At 43.1% G+C, this 19,164-nt stretch overlaps 1 protein-coding gene across 4 annotated transcripts in view; it reads right to left on the bottom strand.

Annotated features, from left to right (window-relative positions):
- Positions 1-3,462: 3,462 nt before the first annotated feature.
- KHDRBS1 (KH RNA binding domain containing, signal transduction associated 1) overlaps positions 3,463-19,164 on the bottom strand; it is a 39,478-nt gene continuing 23,776 nt past the window's right edge. The window contains exons 9-12 of one of the 4 annotated variants that reach the window (XR_012031579.1): positions 18,526-18,718; positions 15,862-15,921; positions 5,873-6,016; positions 3,463-4,142 (exon numbers count right to left, since the gene is read on the bottom strand). Coding sequence is in view for 1 of the 4 variants with exons in the window: in XM_072827331.1 (XP_072683432.1) it covers positions 18,621-18,718 (98 nt within the window). In the remaining 3 variants the exon portion in view is untranslated. Of the gene's footprint in view, positions 4,143-5,872; positions 6,017-11,115; positions 11,287-15,861; positions 15,922-17,369; positions 18,719-19,164 lie in introns of those variants that run through there. The other 3 variants (XR_012031580.1, XR_012031578.1, XM_072827331.1) reach the window with 3 other exon arrangements.

Raw genomic sequence — 19,164 nt, forward strand, 5'->3', positions numbered from 1 at the left:
GGGCCCCCACCCATTTGTACTCATCCAGATGTTTGTCTTTCCATTTCTTATAGTATTTGATTACAAAGATAATAAATGCAAGCTTTAGAAAATACTGTATTTCTTGCTTAGGTGTTCAAAAACAAATAGGATTTTGGTAGGTAATGTACTTGGTCAGGAGTAGGGTGGGCAGCGAAGATACAGAGGACAGCATGAGCAAAGGCCCAGAGGCAAGGTATGTTGCAGGAGAGCAAGTCCATTTCAGCTTGAGAGTAATTGAAGATGGGCTTGGAAAAATAGGTTAAGTTCCTGAATGCTACATACAGTGAAGAATTTGGATTTGACTATACTTTTCTAAGCCTGTTTCACTGGTATAATTAGGATCATTGTCATTGTGATGATTAATGACAGAAGCAAACAGGTGGGAGAGATGTCCTAGATAAGAAATGGAATGAGGGGCACCTGGGTGGTTCAGTCAGTTAAGCGTCTGACTCTTGATTTCGGTCCAGATCATGATCTCAGGGTCATGAGATGGAGCTCCGAGTTGGGCTCTGTGCTGGGCGTATTGCCTGCTTGGAACTCACTCTCTCTCTTTTTTAAAGATTTTATTTATTCATGAGAGACACAGAGAGAGAGGCAGAGGGAGAAGCAGGCTCCATGCAGGGAGCCTGATGTGGGACTTGATCTTCGAACTCCAAGATCACTCCCTGGGCCGGCAGGTGCTAAACCGCTGAGCCACCCAGGGATCCCCGGAACTCTCTCTCTCATCCCACATCCCATACACTCGCTCACTCTCTCTCTCAAAAAAAAGAAAAGAAAAAAAAAAAGATTGTCGTTAGGAGTTGTGGACAAGGATTCTTGTCTCCTTGGTATAAAAGCAAACCATCTCACCTCTCTGGATGGCCTGCAATTTAGTTCCACTTATTTTCCTGCAATGCATATGGCAACCACCAGAGGGAGCTTGATACAAAGGAATCAGAGCTCTGGGCTCAACAGGAAAATTGTGGTGGGCCTGGTTGGGCAGAGGATATGGAATCCTGGACCCAATCCAGAGCTTCTTAATGGTGTGAGTGGGACATGGACCCAGGTGCCTCCTCTCTCTTTTCTTTAGTAGACTCGTCCCAAGGAGGGGTGAGGCATGCTGCCACAAACTTAGCTGGCCAAACATAAGATCTCTAGGACAAGGGGTAGAGGATGGAGGCCAGATCTAATCTGGGGGGTTCTGAGTTTCTGTATCTCAAACAAAAAAGGCTTTCATCAACTCTTCTCATAAGTCACTGGGCCCAACTCCTTCCTAGAACACCCTGTGCCAGACCAGGTAGTCCAGCAAGACCTGGGAACCTTAGAAAAGGAGCTGGGGCTGCAGCCTGAGGAAGGAGAGAGGAGAGGCAGCACCCTACCTGACGATCAGTCTTTAAAGTGGCATCCATGCTGCCCTAGGACTCTGATTAGGTCTATCAGAAAGGGTTATGGGGCCTAACTTCTCCAATCACAACTAACCTAGTATTTGATAGGATTTTTATAAAACCTCCTTTGCTTTGTCTTCTCTACTTCCCGGTACTGAGTTAGGCAGGGACTTTTCTGATACAGGTGTTAAAATGAAGCCCCAAAGACACTTAGCAATTTACCCACGATCATACAGCACTCAAGGGCAGAGCTGGGCCTGGAAGCAGTAGGAACAACTCTGAGGGGCCCAGGAAAGGGAAGGCGGGCAGACAGAGCAACAGCCTTCAGAACTGCTGCAGCAAGCACTGGCTCTTGGCCAGACTTCATCATGGCCCCTCCAGAGCCAGCTCTGCTGCTAGGTCCTGGGCTGCCAGCCCTGCCTCCACACTCCCACCCCAGTCCCCTGAGAGCCCATCACCCTGGCAACAGCCAGAGAAAGGCCCAGCTAAAATATTTATGGCTCAAAACAGTTCAGAGGCTTCAGATGGGGGAGGGAGGAGGGTTGATGTCATCCCTTCTCTGCTTGCAGGGGAGGTGACTGACATGCAGGGCAGCTGGGTGGGTGGGCCAGCCAAAGCCACTAGATCAGGGCTCTCAAAGATCCCTAGGGCTGCAAGTGGGAACAGGGAGGAGGGAGGAGGCTGTTAGTGACAGACGTGACAGGTGACAGGACTTGGGTTAAGAAACACAAGCCGGGAAAAAAGGAGGAAGATTTGTGTTGAGAAGTATTCTATGTAGATCTTGTGTTAGAGGTGTTTGACACCCATTTCATTTGTTTCTCAGATCCTGCTCAGTGGACAGGGATTATTATCCTACTTTTAGGAGTAAACAGGCCCAGAAAAATACACAGCAACTGATGAGCTAGGATTTGAATGTAGGCTTTGGCTTTAGCTCTGTGAGCTTTACTGTAATTCCGTGGCTCCCAAGTAGATATCCCGCATCTGGGGGTTGAGGGTGTGGCTGCTTATGAAACTAGCACTGGGCTTTCAGATAGTGACCCAGGCTTTGTGCCTCCATTTATCATTCAGATGCCATCCAAATCCCTAACTCCCTGCCCCAAACTCCTCCCCTGCCTGCTGAACTGAAGCAAGTCTTCAAATGCTAGATATATAAAGGATCTCTAGCCACAAGGTGAGGCCTAAGGGACCAAGAAGCCAGGGAAAATGCAACCTTAGTGGCCAGCTCCGAAACAAGAGTCTCCATGCAAACATTTGACAAACTCATCTCAGTTTGCCTGGGACTTGCCTGGTCTGGGCACTGAAAGTCTGACACCCCAGGAACCTTCTCTTTCTTGGGTAAACCAGGACCAGGTTTGAACCATAAACAAACCTCTCACACAAACACAAATGCTTTAGTATTTCAAAGTACTTGTGGTGAAAGGTATGAATGGGTGAAAAGCAGGGACTATGAAGTCTATATGATAGCTTCTTTTTTTAGCCTCATACAAGTTTATTCTCCTTGAGCTTCTGTTTTCTCATCTGTAAAATGAGTATAATGGATTGGAGGATTAAGTAAAATTGTGCACATAAACACTTGATGCAGTGCCTAGTTTATACTAATAAGCACTCAAAATATTTGTAATTCTTTATAGTAATAATCAGAAATGAGAATAAAAATGGGGTCAGATGTTTAATAACTTGCCCAAAGTAAATCAACTGATTTCAACATCCTTATCTTGCTAAGAGTGAATCCAAGCTCATCAGAATGCCCCAGGCACAGTGAAGATGCAGACAGTCTTTCTTCTCAGGCTTAGTCCTCCCAGTTCTTTTGTTAGGATAAATGGCCAGAAGAGTTATTTTTATTAAAGGAAGAGTATAATATTAGAGATCCCTAACCTCTCAGGTAGCTCAATGTGAAATCAGCCTAGACCACAGGCTGCAGGAAACTAGAAGTCTGTCTGAGGACAGACTTTCCAGTCCTTCAAAACAAAGTGTTGGGACCAAGAGCTAGCTCAACATAGCTGGAGGAGGAGGACTAGCTAGACAAGGGGCCTTTGGGTCTTTCCCAAAGCTGACAGAAGCTACCAGAGTGGGACCATTCTTCATGTGACCAAATCTTTTATTTGTTGGGGAAGGGATATAGTACAGAGGTGAATAGGAAAAGCCCTACCCTGCAAAAGTAGTCTTTGAGCAAAGTAAGTAATCAACTGTGAAGAGAAAAACAGGCTCAGAAGTTAAATAACTTGCTCAAAGTAAATAAACCTCCTCACTTGGCTTTCCTCCGCCTGTAATAGAGGTGACAAGCGGTCTTGTCCCGAGAGCCCTCTGGAGGTGCCCAAGGGCCTCCAGGCTGGCATCCACAACACAAGTGTGGGAGGGTGGGAAATAGGTGATGCTGGTGTGTATTCCAGCCAGTTCTAGGGGAGGCTAAGGGGAAGCAGGCAAAATGGGAGTGACACAGTGGGAGGTGGCAGTTTATTCAGATCTGGGAGGCTGTGCCTGGGATACCATCAGTCCCCTTCAACTCTTTCAAGTCCTGAGCAGGTGTAACTGTTAGCATCACAGCCCCATGCAGCCCTGAGGACTCCATTCCGGACTCAGAGACTCTGTTAGGGGAATCCTGGCTGGTGTTCTGTGGGCAAATCAGACAGCTCAAGAGGTGGAGTGGGAAAAGACTGTTGCTCTTGTGGCCTGGGTTTCTCTGTGCTCGGCAGATGCCCTCAGGCCAGCCTTGACACACAGCAGGCAGCTCTCCTGGTTTCCGGAGTCCTCTGATCACTGCAAAGACACAGGTAGAGAATGAAGAGACATGAAATTACCCTATCAGGGGGCTTCTTAGCCTCCCATTTGGCCAGGGTGTCCCCCCCCCTTGCAATCTCCCCATCCCACAGCACAGCTCTAGTTACTTCATTCGGTACAGGTTTCTAGGTGCACAGATGGATAGGCAATAGAAGTCCATAGCCTAAGAGCTTTTTGCTGATGGTCAGGCAATGAAAATGGAGTCTTACTTTATACACCTCCCATCCTTGGCAATGCCGGGCTGAGTGATCCAAGGCAGAATCAACTTGGCCACTCTGGGCCTTTAGCTATACAAGCTTTGGGGCCTCCAGATGTATGAAGGGGAAAATCATTTCTGCTCTCTCAGAGATGTGAAAAAGATAGAGATTAACAAAGAGTTTTAAAACCTTTGGAGGAAAAGAGAATGAGGAAACAGCATCTTCTTACAGCTATTATTAGCACCTCAATCCTAGGTGCAGGGGGCCGTCTCTTTTGGCTTTTTGAGGGATTCATCTCAGCCCCAGATACTCAGGGTTATCTGTAGGAGACACACATCTCAAGCCTGGGGCACAGGGCAGGGCCCTGCTCTAATGCCTAAGCCTGTAGCAGTGCTCTCATTCTTTTAAAAAATGGCACCCCCATTCTGCTGGGTGTTCCAGCCAGTAACGTGGGAGCCCTCCTTAATCATGCCCTCTTCTCTCACAGCTAATCCGGTGCCAAATTATGTTTATTGTAGCTCTGAAAAGTCTTTGGATCCACTCACTTCTCTATATTTTCACTGCTATCACCCTACTTACTATAGGCCTTTCTCATTTCTTGTCTAGATTAACACAAAGTTTCCTAATAGGTCCTCATTATCCATAATCCATTCTCCACTCAGGAGCAAGTGAAATTTAAATTTAATCATGCTGGGGATCCCTGGGTGGCACAGCGGTTTGGCGTCTGCCTTTGGCCCAGGGCGCGATCCTGGAGACCCGGGATCAAATCCCACGTTGGGCTCCCGGTGCATGGAGCCTGCTTCTCCCTCTGCCTATGTCTCTGCCTCTCTCTCTCTCTCTCTCACTGTGTGCCTATCATAAATAAGTAAAATAAAATAAAAAATTAAAAAAAAATTTAATCATGCTGTTTCTGACGTCTCATTCAGTAGTCTTCAGTGTTGACCTCAGAGGAAAGTCCAGGTTCCTATCTCACCCCAAACCTGCCTTGGTTCTGCCCTCTACCTAGAATGTGCTTTGTGTCCTTATCATCTTACAAACTCTCTGCCTAGCCACCTCTTCCTTTAGATGTTAGCTTAAACATCATTTCCTCAAAGAGAACCCCTGAGCTAGGTTGCCTGTTGTCTGTCCTCATAGCACCCTGTTCTTTCCAGCACTTATCACAACTGAAATGATGTATGTCATTTATGAGACTAATATCTGTTTAGTGTCTGTCTCTTCATATATAAGCTCCATGAAGTCAGGGACTAATTTTACTGTTTATTCACCAATCTCCAGGGTCCAGCACATAGTAGAGGTTCCAGTATATATTAGCCAATGTGTTTAATAATATTGGGGCATCTGGGTGGCTTTGGTTGAGTGGCTGACTCTTGATTTTGTCTAAGGTCATGATCTCAGGATCATGGGATCAAGCCCCGAATTGGCTCCACTGGGGACACTGCTTGGGGATTCTCTCTCCCTCTGCCCCTGCCCCCACTCACACACACTCTCTAAAAATAAATAAATCTGGGATACCTGGGTGGCCCAGTGGTTGAACATCTGCCTTTGGCTCAGGTCATGATCCTGGGGTCCTGGGATTGAGTCCCGCATTGGGCTCCCCATGGGGAGCCTGCTTTTCCCTCTGCCTATGTCTCTGTCTTTCTCATGAATAAATAAAATCTAAAAAAAAAAAAAAAAAAAAAAAAAAAAGAAAGGGCCATTTATATTGATCCCTGGAGACAATCTTATGATGAATCCTATCAGAGCATAAGGCATTTCTTTCTCAAAGGCAGATAGAGATTGTTTCTGAACTCTTAACTGCAGAAAGCCTCCTGAGAAATGAGAGGCGCCTGTTCTATACCTAAAGCTGAGCCATGAATGGGAAGCATGAAGGCTGGAGGAGCCAAAAGCCCATGGGAGGAATTAGCTCTATCTAAATCCAAACTCTTCTATCTCAAGTTCTCACACCACAGTGTCTGGGAAGAAGAGACTGAGGTGGAATAGGTAGGCTTCAGAGATTGTAAGGGAATGGCTAATTCAGGCACCTTAATGCAGTTTTAAGAACAGGAGTAGTCTCCTAATGCCTGGCAAATGTGTTCCACGGTGACAGATCTGGGCTGACAGCCTGCTGTGCTTCATATTCTGCCTGGAAACCTCTCAAATGAGTTATCTTTTTTCAGGAGTCCCCATATCCTCCCCAAGTTTGCCCTGGAACCGACAAGGCCTCCTGAAGTGACAAGCTTCCTAGGTCTCGGCAAGGGAGAAGCACTGGTATAGCTTGTGTACCTATCTGAGAACTTCTACTTGTCCATCTCCTGCCCAAAACAGTAGCCAAAGATACTCATCACAGCAGTAGAGCCACTGCCAAGAGGCTGCTGCGTTTGTAGTCAAGGAATGTCAAGAAGCTAAACACCAGTAGCATGGTTAGGAAATTGGAGTCCCTTCCAGATAGAAGTCTCCCTCCTCTTAGAATAGAGAGCTACAGTTGGCAGAATTGGATAAGAACATGTCATTAGCTGCAGTGCTAAAACAGGTTAGAGTAAAAAATTTTCAAAAAAAAATAAAAATTTCAGCCTAGGGGCTAGAAAATTGATTTAATTTTCATATATAAATATATAAAAAATATATATAAATAAATATATAAAATATTTTATTTATTTGAGGGGTGGGGGGGTAGAGGGAGACCATTTCAAGCAGACTCCCCTTTGAGCGAGGAGCCCAACGTGGGGCTCAATCTCATGACCCCAAGATTATGACCTGAGCCAAAACCAAGACTTGGATGCCTAATCGACTGAGCCACCCAGACACCTCAGAAAATTGACTTTATTTTTATTTTTATTTTTTTAAACTTTTATTTATTTATGATAGTCATACAGAGAGAGAGAGGCAGAGACACAGGCAGAGGGAGAAGCAGGCTCCATGCACCGGGAGCCCGATGTGGGATTCGATCCCGGGTTTCCAGGATCGTGCCCTGGGCCAAAGGCAGGCGCTAAACCGCTGCGCCACCCAGAGATCCCAGAAAATTGACTTTAGAGATCAGTGAACTTATCTGCTCACTACCCTCCAAAACGGTTTGGTCTGTTCCATAAAGGCAGCCTTCTCTGGAAGCCCAGGGAGCAATCAGGCCAGAACACGACTCAGGTACAGTGCCCACCATATGCCTTTGTTCCTAAGGGGCCTACAAGGGCTAGCTCAGGGAAGGAAAGAACAAGTAGTTAGGTGGGGCAGTGTACTTCCTCCCCTTCCCCCCAACAGCTGCTGTCTTAGACAGCTGTATCCAGCCTGTCTGCTCAGGTTATTAAATATTCATCAGATGCCTGCTAGCTTTAAACATGTAACGACTATTAATCCAGAGAGCAAGAGGTACATGAAAATTCTGGAGAGGAAAAAAAAAAAAAAAAAGGAAAGAAAATTCTGGAGAGAGAAAGAGAAGGCTTAGAACAATCCAATTCTCTTAATTTCAGGAATCTGGAAACGCAGCAAGGGGTACCTATCCTGTACACCAAAGCTGGGAACTATTTGCCGTGTAAGCTGATCTTCTGGTGCCCACTATAGGTATAGAGACCAGGAGGCAGTCAAGTGAGAGCAGAGACCTGGGTTTAAACTCCAGCTCTTGGGCCCTGTGGTCATCCTAACCCAGATTTGTCAATTTCCCAGGGGATCCCAGGATTATCCCCACTTCACAGGGTTGTCTGTGAAAATTAAATGGGTCACTGCATCTTCATATGGTAATTCCAACGGAATTAGCACAGAATTAAGAGCTTAAAATGGAGGCAGAGACTTCATGCATTCAGAGGAAGCAAAGCCTTCTTTCACAATTCCTTAAAAACAAAGTTTGTATCAGAGGAGACCGCAGGTTCTGGTCTCCAACTCACAGGTGGGTTAAAAGCACAGGATGTGGGAAGCCTCCCTTAACATGGCGAAGGCCTAACGTCCGACCCTCAAGTAGCCCAAATCTCTGACAAGAGAGGATTATTCTTTCTGAAAAAGGTAAAAACCAAAAGGCCATGGAGCAAGAGGACAGCAAAAGGCAGGAAAGGTGAGGGGAGAATATCCCCTTCACTCTCCCACAAGGATAGGTGCTACTGCACAGGAGGCTCTGCTCTTCTGCCTCTTCCCTCCTTCCCTATGTTGCCAGCACAATGGCAAACATGGGTGTGGTCAAGTCACTCTCGTGCTCAAGGCCTTCAAATAGCTCCCTAAACTTCAGAATCAAGTCTGAATACTTTGCCTAGCATTTACCTTTTCAAAATGAGCGCTCACTTCTCTTCCAGCCTCTATTTATAGCTAACATTTACTGGGTGCTTACTATAAGTCACAATGAATGTTTATTATGAATTCATGCAATCTTCACAACAATGTGGTGAAATAAATGATAATCCCCCATTTTACAGATGATGAAACTGAGTCTTGGGGAGGATAGCTCTGAAGCTAGAAAAATTAACTCTGGAGGCAGCAGAATTGATGTTAGTCTGTTTAAAACCATTAATAAGGTGCTGTGTTAATCTGCCTGCCTGGTGCTTCCTAAGCCTTCTCTGACAGCTCCCCCAGGCTCCTTGGTAATCAGTTCAGCAACAGAGCACAGCCACACACTACTGCAACTATTAAAGACTTACTCTCTCCCATTAGACTGAGTTTCTGATAGGTAGACACTGTGCACTGATGGAGACCCATGACCTGGAACAGCCAGAATAAAGACCTAAGTGGCATCAGCAAATGTTTATTGCACTGGCAATAATATTCCTGCAGAAGAAGCCTCCTTCAAGGATAGAGAATGGCTGCCTAGGCTCCCAGAGATGGTTCAGGCTGACAAAACTGCTTCTAAATTCCAGCATAATCTAGTAGTTGAGATTGATCACAGACTCTGAAATCAGACTGCCTATGCTTAAATCCCAACTCTGCTACTTAGCAGCTACATGACCTTGGGTAAGTAATTTTCTGGGCCTTAGTTTCATCATTCTGTAAAAACAAGACAATATGAGATGCCTGGGTGGCTCAGAAGTTGAGCATCTGCCTTTGGCTCTGGGTGTGATCCCGGGCCCCAGGACTGAGTCCCACATCAGGCTCCTTGCAGGGAGCCTGCTTCTCCCTCTGCCCGTGTCTCTGCCTCTCACTCTCTCTCTCTCTGTGTCTCTCATGAATAAATAAATAGGATCCTTAAAAAAACCCCAAAAAAGAAAACAAAAAACACACAAAAAAAACAAGACAATAGCTCCTTTACAGGTGGAGAAGAGAAGGCATGGCACATAGTAAAGAAACAATGTTAGAATTGACAACATGTAGGCACCTGGGTGGCTCAGTCAGTTAAGTGTCTCCCTTAGGCTCAGGCCATGATCCCAGGATGCTGTGATCGAGCCTCATGATGGGCTCCCTACTCAGTGGGGAGCCTGCTTCTCCTCCCCCCTCTGCCCTTTCCCCTGCTTGCGCACACTCTCTGTCAAATAAATAAAATCTTAAAAAAAAAAAAAAAAAAAAAAGAATGGACAAAATGCAATAGTAGTTAAAATATATATTTTTCTGATTTTAACATCCCTGAAATCAGGATGCATCCTACACTTGATAACGACAACAAATTACTATGTTGGTTTAATTGGCAGTATTTTTTCTTTCTTTGCAGTACTTGATACATCTTAATGGTCTCAGTATCAGTGAAAATATGGTGTTATCTTACTGAATCTTAGAGAATTCGGTTTAAAAAATGTTGACAGGCACATGCCACAACTTGCTCTACAACTGTTGGCAAATTACTTCACCTCTCCTATCAGCTGCCTCCTTTACAAAAATAGGGACACACAGTAGGCATGCAAATTCAGTTCTCTCCTCCCTCAGCCAGGCAGAGCTGCCTACTTTCTCTGTCACTTCTTCCTTCTTTCACAAAGTGGGGTCACAAAATCAATGAATGGGAATAGACGGAGGGAAAATTTAAATGACTACTTAACAGTGACACTGCCAGGAAACAGCAGCTTGTTTAGGCTCACACAAAACACAAAAAGACATCAAGAAGAGGGAACCCATATTTTGCTTTATGGATTCTAATTCTGATATGATCTTTGGACAAAGCCTTGAGGGGCAGAGCTTCAGGGTTTGAGACTAGGCAGGGAGTACTTAAGTTTCAAAAACCTGAGCAAAACATTTCCACTACCACACCACCTCTATCCCCCTATTCACATGGTACAGAACTCTGCATATGTGCAGGCAAGAAAGTTTTTCGGTCCCAACTCTCAGGCTGCTGTTCCTGAAACAAAACACGGTCTGAATCTGTTTCATTCTTAGTGGCCAGAGAGCCCTAGCAGCTTCTGATGCATCCTTACCCTCATTCGTAGCTTGGGGCAGGGAGTGGGAAGTGATAGGAGAGAAAGCAAGAGGGACAAACACCAAGGCTTCTTGAATAGCTGCCATATTCCTAGGTAAGAGGGGGTGAGAGTGTTCCCTCTGCAGTGACAGTCATTGCCAGGAGCACCCTGGAGGAAGATGGAGAGAGCAAAGGATGTTGATGGCAGGGGAAATGGCATGTGGGGCGCAGCCTCGAAAGCCTTTGAAGAACTACATGTGGCTGGCATGGCAGCTAGAATGGCTAGCCTCATTTCCACTTGAGAGCCTGCAGTATAAGCACAGGGTAAAGATGTGATTCAGAGATACCCACATGTGGGATCAAATTCTAGCCCCATCGCTTACCACTAGCCTTTAGTGGTGCCAAAATAACCCAGTCAGCTAGTCCTTATTATTGAGTAGCTACTACATGCCAAAGATTATATTAATCACCTTTAAGTAATACCTACTTCAAAAGGTAGTAGATGGGGATCCCTGGGTGGCGCAGCGGTTTGGCGCCTGCCTTTGGCCCAGGGCGCGATCCTGGAGACCCAGGATCGAGTCCCACATCGGGCTCCCGGTGCATGGAGCCTGCTTCTCCCTCTGCCTGTGTCTCTGCCTCTCTCTCTCTCACTGTGTGCCTATCATAAATAAATTTAAAAAAATTAAAAAAAAAAAAAAGGTAGTAGATCTCTACCTCTGTGGCCAATTGATGTGCCAATATGGGCAAGGGTGCCAAGATCATTCTTCAATGGGGAAAAAACAGTCATTTTAATGCTTTAAAAAAAAAAAGATTAGAGAGAGAGGAAAAAACAAAAACAAAAAAAAGCGTGCATCTGAGTGTGTGTGCATGAGGGGGAGGAGAGGGAGAGAAACTCAAGGAGATTCCCTGCCAAGCTCAGAGCCTGACTTAGGGCTCAATCCCATGGCTCCGAGGATCATGATCCAAGCTGAAATCCAGTTAGATGCTCAACTAGCTGAGCCATCCAGGCACCTCCTCCCCCCAAACGGTCTTTTAAATAAATATTGCTAGGACAACTAGATATCCGCATTCAAAAGAATGAATATGAAACTCCGATCTCACACCATTTGCAAAAGTTAATATAAAATGAGTCACAGACCTAAATGTAAGAATTACTAAAACTCTTAGATGGACACAGGGTTAAATCTTCAGGACCTTGAATCAGACCATGGTTTCTTATCTAGGCAGCCAAAGTACAAGCAACAAAAGAAAATAAACTGAACTTCATCAAAATGGAACTTCTGTGTTTTAAAGAAAATAAAAAGATAACCTACGAAGTGGGGGTAAAACACTTGCAAGTCACCTATCTGACAAGGGTCTAGCAGCAGATCACATAAAAAACTTACAATTTAATAATAAAAAGACAAATAATTTAGTTAAAAACTGACACGAGATTTAAATAAACATTTCTCCACAGAAGATACACAAATAGTGGATCAGCACATGAAAAGAAGCTCAACAACATCAGTTATTAGGGAAGTGCAAATGGAAACCACCGTGAGACACCACTTCACACCCAGTAGGATGGCTACAGTAAACAAAGCAGAACATAACAAGTGCTGGTAGGGATATGGAGAAATTAGAAATTTCATACATTGGTGGAAATGTGCAGCCTCTGCATAAGAGTCTGACAGTCCTTCCAACAGTTAAGCATTGAGCTGCCAGTCAGAACCAGCAGTTCCTCTCCTTGATGCATGTTCAAGAAACTGGAAACATTATGACCACACAAAAACTTGTACATGAGTGCTCATAACAGTATTTTTCATCATAGCAAAAAGCATAAACAACCCAGAGATCTGTCAATGGGTGAATGGATAAAGCTGCAAAATGCACACAATGAAACATTACTTAACAAGGAAAGGAATGAGTTGCTGATACATGTTACAACATGGATGGAGCTTGAAGACATGATGTTAAGTGACAGAAGTCAGTAAAAAAAGATCCTATATTGTAGGATTCCATTTGTACCCAATGTCCAGAACAGGCAAGTCAAGAGGTAGAAAGTAGATGAATGGCTGCTCAGGGCTGGAGAAGTAAGTGGGCTGGCAGGGGAGACAGCTAAAGGGCATAGGAATTAAAAAAAGGGGGGGGGGGCGTGGGAATTCTTTTCTGGGGGTGATAAACGCATTCTCAAATCGATGGTGGTGATGACTATACAATTTTGTATTTATTAAAAACCACTGAATTGTGTTAAAATGGATGAATTGTATGGATATGATTGCATCTCAATAATCCTAATGTGTCTTTTAATTTGTATTAATAGAAGCTGACCAGAGGCTGCAAGCTGGTAGGCTGCCTATGGGCAAATGTTTGGCTTACAGCATAGGTTTTACAGGGACTAATACTAATCTGAGCAAACAACTGCCAGTATGTAAAATCCAAATTTCTAGTTTTTCTGGAAAATAAAATCTATCAAAAAAAACTTGTGGAGCTGGAAAAGAAACATGAATGAAAATGAACTTCAAATGCTTGACAGGATCTTCCTTCAGGGGTCCAAGGTAGAACCAGTATAAGTTACTGGAGTGATTCATGCAAAATGAGGGATAACTTGTAATACTTGAAGCTGTCTTAAATAAAATGGGTTGCTTTGGAAGTAATATGCTTCCTATCACTGGTATGAAGTACTGATACATGTTACAACAGGGATGATCCTTGAGAACTTTATGTGAAGTGAAAGATGCCTCACAAAAGGCACATGTTATATAGTTCCATTTATGTGAAATGTCCAGAATAGGCAAGTCCATAGAAACCGAAGTAGGTTAGTGGTTGCCAGGGGCTTGGGAGAGGGGAATTGAGACTGGTAACAGGTATGGGATTTCCTTTTGGGGTAATGGGAATTTTCTGGAATTTGTGACAATGGTTGCACAGCACTGTGAATATTCTAAAAGCTACCAAATTGTATACTTTAAAAAGGTTAAAATGGTAAATTTTAATTTACACAAATTTTATATCAATTAAGAGTGAAAGGTAGAGAAGACTAAACGAGATCATCTTTATTAACTGCTTAGGATATTATCACAGTGATGTTAGCTACTATTATCAACTTCATTTGATGATAAAGAAATGAAGCCCAGAGAGGAATTAAGGGTTTGGTTTTGTTAAAACAAAGACAAAGGCTATAATGAGGCAGAGTCAGGATAGGTCCCCAATCTTGCCTGGCTTGAAAGCTTACAGGGCTATAATAAAAATTTACAGGTAGTAACAGAAAGCTACAGAAAACACTGAGACCAACTAACTAAATTCCATGCTCAGAAAAGGCAGACCACTGGCAAACCTGGGTCTGCCAACAATTAAACCTGTTTTTCCGGATGTAAATTATAGGCCAAATGAAGAAAGAAGCATCCCCCAAATTCTGCTGTAAAGATCACTCTAGGAAGAGTTAGAACTAATTCTCTGCATTCAGAGACTTTTCCCTAAAAATTGCCTTGCCATTCATGTAATCAGTATCAAACTTAGGACCTCCCTGGTGCCCAGAATCATGCTCAATACACACAGTCCTCTTTAAAGTCTCCTGAACTCAGAGGCTCCTGAGAGGCAGGGTGGGAAGACTGGATTTCCAAAAAGGCGTATTTCACGTCAAAGGCTGTACGTGCTTTTGACCTGTCCCTTTGGTACTCTCCTAAGCCTAACAACTCACTCAGGGGCAGAGGGAAAAATCATGCAGCTGCTTTTTGGATGGTTTCAATCAGCAGGATGGCTTTCTCAGTTGTCAGAGCCCCCGCCCAATCCAAATCAGGGGGCTAAGCTTTCTTAGAGAAAGAACATGAATATTTGCTATGTATAGGACACTGAATTGACAGGCCTTATATACAGTAAAACTCAGTTTGTCAATCACTATAAAGTATACATTATCACCATCTTCCCTGCTAGATGTGGAAATAAATAATTTGTTTTAGGTCACTAAACAAAGACAGCTTGTTGATTCAATACTGTTTGTCAGGTTTAATGCCTTTCCTCCTATGCCACATTACCCTTTCCGAGGGTATCCACAGGGTGAAAAATACCTCTTTCTTAGATTAAAAGTAGTATAATACAGGGACACCTGGGTGGCTTAGCGGTTTAGCACCGCCTTAAGCCCAGGGCCTGATCCTGGAGACCCGGGATCAAGTCCCATGTCAGGCTCCCTGCATGGAGCCTGCTTTTCCCTCTGCCTGTGTCTCTGCCTCTCTCTCTATGTGTGTCTCTCATGAATAAATAAGTAAAATTAAAAAAAAAAAAAGTAGTATAATATAGAGAATAAAGATCTAGCAACAAACTTGGGCTTGATTAATAACCGTACTAATTATGTGACCCCGGGGAGTCACTTAACCTAAGTCTCAGTCACTTCCGTAATACACAAATAATACTGGACAATTGCTGTTTGCCTGCTCAGTATCCATTCCTTTTTCCTAATAACACCCTGACTTCCTCTTGAGGAATTAGTTTTTTCTTACCACATCCTGGTAAAGTATGAACATGTGATTCAAGCTAATACAGTCTGACATTCTCGCCCTAGAACTTGAACCTCAAGGGAAAAAGAAAGCAAACAGGGCTAGAGTTCACTCATTCTAGCAATAGCACCTAAACAGTTACTCCTGGCTTCAAGAACATTCCTGTGGTCTATCACTGCTGTCTCAGTTCTCTGCAGCCAATCCTGTTCCAATGCCAGATTTTCTGGGCTTCACACTAAATCTGTGAGCCCCTAACATCCTTCTAATAAATTCTCATTTATACTAGCCAGTCACTTTGTTGCTTACAACCAATGAACTCCAAATGAAACACTGTCCCATTAGGTTACTGACAGGATAGGGCGGGATTTGATAGATATATTGACACTACCGTCATCACAAGTAAATTCAATATGGACTATAAACCAACATATAAATATGGCGTTGTAAATATGGTACAAATGACATGTGAGAAAGATTTGCCTACTGATCACCTCCCAGGCCACCACCTGGTGAAACTATAGTTAGGATAAAAGTCCCATATCCTTGGGGCACCTGGGTGGCTCAGTGGTTGAGCATCTACCTTTGGCTCAGATTGTGATCCTGGGGTCCTAGGATCGAGTCTTGCATCAGGCTTCCAGCTGGGAGCCTGCCTCTCCCTTTGCCTAGGTCTCTGCCTCTCTGTGTGTCTCTCATGAATAAATAAAATCTTTAAAAAAAAAAAAAAAAAAGTCCCACATCCTTAACAGAAAGCCACCTTAACATACCTGAAATGGGTCTTCACTACCCATTCTACTCCAGCAAATGCCTCAGGAGTTTTCAACCACCTGAAAACGGAGAAGTAAGAGATGAGCCTTTTGAAGAGGAAGTTTTAAAGACATACAAAATAAAAGATAGAGATCCTGCATGCAGTTTACACATTACAGGAGAGAAACATGCAACTTTAAAGAAATTTTAAGTAACATTTCATTGTGAATATCAATATGGGGACCTATAGGGGCTCATCCTTGTACATTTTTAAATAGCTGAGCAGAAAGCTTGACTTTGGGGAGCAGCAGGTCTAATCTACAGTCATTGAAATTTTACAATGTGTCATTTAAGATGTCAGACTTTGTGCCCAGGTTACATTACAGTTCACTTGTGATGGGCAGGATTATTAAGAGTTATGGCTAATTTATGCGGCAGCATATGGTTTTTCTTTTTACAGCTATTTTTATTAAACAAGTTTTGCAAAGTTTTAACATTAAAATTAACAGCTAAAGAATTGTTTATGCAAGTTGCTGTCACAGTTTATGTAAAAGAGAAATATGTGCTATTAAAATCAGACATTTAGGTTACCTTTGGTTTTTTGCGATGCATGTTAGCTTTACACATCCTGATTCTCTTGCGATAATTTTCCTTTAAAAAGGGGGGTATAGAGTGATCTCTTTTCATCAAAACAAGACATAATGCCCTGAAAGCTGACTTCAAACCATGGTTGAAAATTCAGTTATTTACACTTTATCACAATCTACAAATACATTTTTTTGTTGGTGTGTTTTAAAAAGAAAAAAAATGTCCATCATGCACTGCTGCAGGCAGCTTGGCACTTCATACAAGAGGATTTTTCACCCCCGAGCAGTTTAGGTGGCTCCCTTAGGGAAGGCATAAGAACCCTGAGAATTAACAGAGGAGTGGAAACAGGGCCAACCAATTCCATCGTTTCCTCTCTTGGTCTCTCAGGAGGGAGTTTAGAGCCAGCCTATCATGCCAGATCCTGCCCCAGCCCATCTGATTTGTTAACGGCATTTCTGGGATTGGAAGGGAAACCCTGAAGGGTATCCAGGGTTTGCTGAATTGTCATTATCTAAAGGCAGGTGCTATCCCTTTTCAAGCTCACGGAGATTATTTGGTGCTTGCTTAGGGCCACCTAGGGGCTCTATAAAAGGTGCAGACGAGGGTGGCTGGCACTTTAAACGCTGAGGCCTATGTGTGGAAACCAATCCAAGTTTTGGCTCAGTTGGGTTTCTCTCTCCAGAAATTAGAGCTTGCGGATAGGATGGGATAAAACTGCTGTCAACAACTTCCAGGGGGTGAAAAAGCTTTGGTTATTTTTAAACTAAAACTTAACAACTCGATAAACTTTTTTTTTGGTAAACTTAAAATAAAATCCCCCCCACCACTTTTAAGAATGTCTCCAACTTTTAACAAGCCCATTAACTTTAGAGTTAATTTAAGTTTATTTGAAAGAGAAAACTATTTTATTGTCCACCCAAAAAAATGACAATTCATCACATTTACTTTGATTAAAAAAGGACTAAACTTTATTGACAAACTGCTGCAGACATTTTGACATAAGTTTAAGCTACCTATTTAGGCAGACTTACACATGTAGCATTTAATCTTCCAAGAACAAAATGGGAGGACGGTACAAATCCAATTAGGACTTTAACTTATGTACAAAGTGGATTTTGATTCCTTTTTCATTCAGCTGCAGTGTCCCTTTTTATATCATGCTAGTGTTGAGACATACTTGACTAACTACCTTGGGAACAGTTCAATATTGACAACTGTCAATTTAAAAAAATCATCAGCTTTTGGCTCCAGTGTCCAAGTGAGCTTTTCATGGAGTGCAGACCTCAGATGGACAAAACACTTTTGTCTTTTTTAAATACTGAAATTTTAAGTATTAGTACTATTACTGAAAGATTTTTCAAGGCTAAAAAGCTCTGCATAAATTCAATCCAGGTGGCCAGCCCCTCTCCCAGAATCAACCTCTTCAAAACCTACTCCCGGCTAAGTATCTCTCAACACTGTATGTCTGGGGCTAGATTTCAAAACCCACATAATGAAAAAGTCAGTTTTACAAACCTAATTTTGTTGCTGTTGTTTTAAATCAATTAACGTTAAAAATTGCATCAACTATTTAATTCATGAGGATCTTTCATATTAAAATTTAACCTTAAGATTCAACCGCCATGTGCTTTTAAAGGAAACATTTTTAGAGACGTCTGAGCTTACTTTTACATGGTGGCACCTACTGCCGTTAACGTTTGTGATTTTAAATCTTAAACAGCCCTGAATTTTGAAATGTAGCCTAGTTTGGGATTCTGCAACTACAACTTTACGGGATGCCTCAAATCAAAACTAAGAGAAAGTTAACAAGCCTTAAACTTCAGAACCTTTAAGCAAGCAATGTCACTTTTGAAACTAACAGGTTTGTGGTTTTTTTTTTACTCAACTTCTTTTTTTTTATTATAAAAGGTACATTTCTGTTTATATTTAAACAACAAAGAAAAAAGCATCTACACACTTAAAAAATTAATTCGATATTCCTAAATCTATTTTAACTCATTTTAAAATACTACATACAGAAGCCAGAATGCAGAGTTAAGAATGGAGTAAGGTGGGGAGAAGAAGGGGACCACGAAGAAAAACACTTAGACAATTACTTGTCTGTTGTGGGTAAAGCAACAGGAATCCTGGGAGATACAAGAAATCAGTAACAACTTTGCTCATAACTGTTATTTTCCCCTCATGTTTGTTTTTAATAACGTCCATATGGGTGCTCTCTGTAGGCTCCCTTCACTGGCCTAGCTGGAGGGGCCTTCAGCGACGGCCTGGTTCCATTCCAGTCGTCTTGGCCTGTGGGGAAAGCAAGAACAATTTATAAACCATGTGCCATTGGCATGCTGGGATGAGCAGGAGTAGGTCATATGGTAAAGATCACCAAAAACACTGCTTTGCTTCCCTCCCGTGTCTTGCCACATCCCAGTGGTCCTCACTTTTCGCTCTGTTTGGCCTTCTGGAACGGGGCAATTTTGAGTGGACAGAAGGAAACAGCTCAGAAAAGGCCTGGAATCATCTTCAGCAAAGAGGTTCTCCACTGGCAACATGATCTACTCCAACCCCCAAACCTGGATAAACCAACACCTTGCTTGAGACAGTAAGGAGATGAATCTCAGTGGGTCCACAATGTCCTTCTTCCCGTTCCCAAAAGCATCTGGCAGAAAGTCTTGGGTAATGTGGCAACTTTGCGAGGTCTTTCAGACTGGAAATCAGGTGGCCTCCCTTTCCACCAGTAAGTCAGG

This window comes from Canis lupus, chromosome 5 (assembly GCF_048164855.1).
Source record: "Canis lupus baileyi chromosome 5, mCanLup2.hap1, whole genome shotgun sequence".
Classification (NCBI taxonomy): domain Eukaryota; kingdom Metazoa; phylum Chordata; class Mammalia; order Carnivora; family Canidae; genus Canis; species Canis lupus.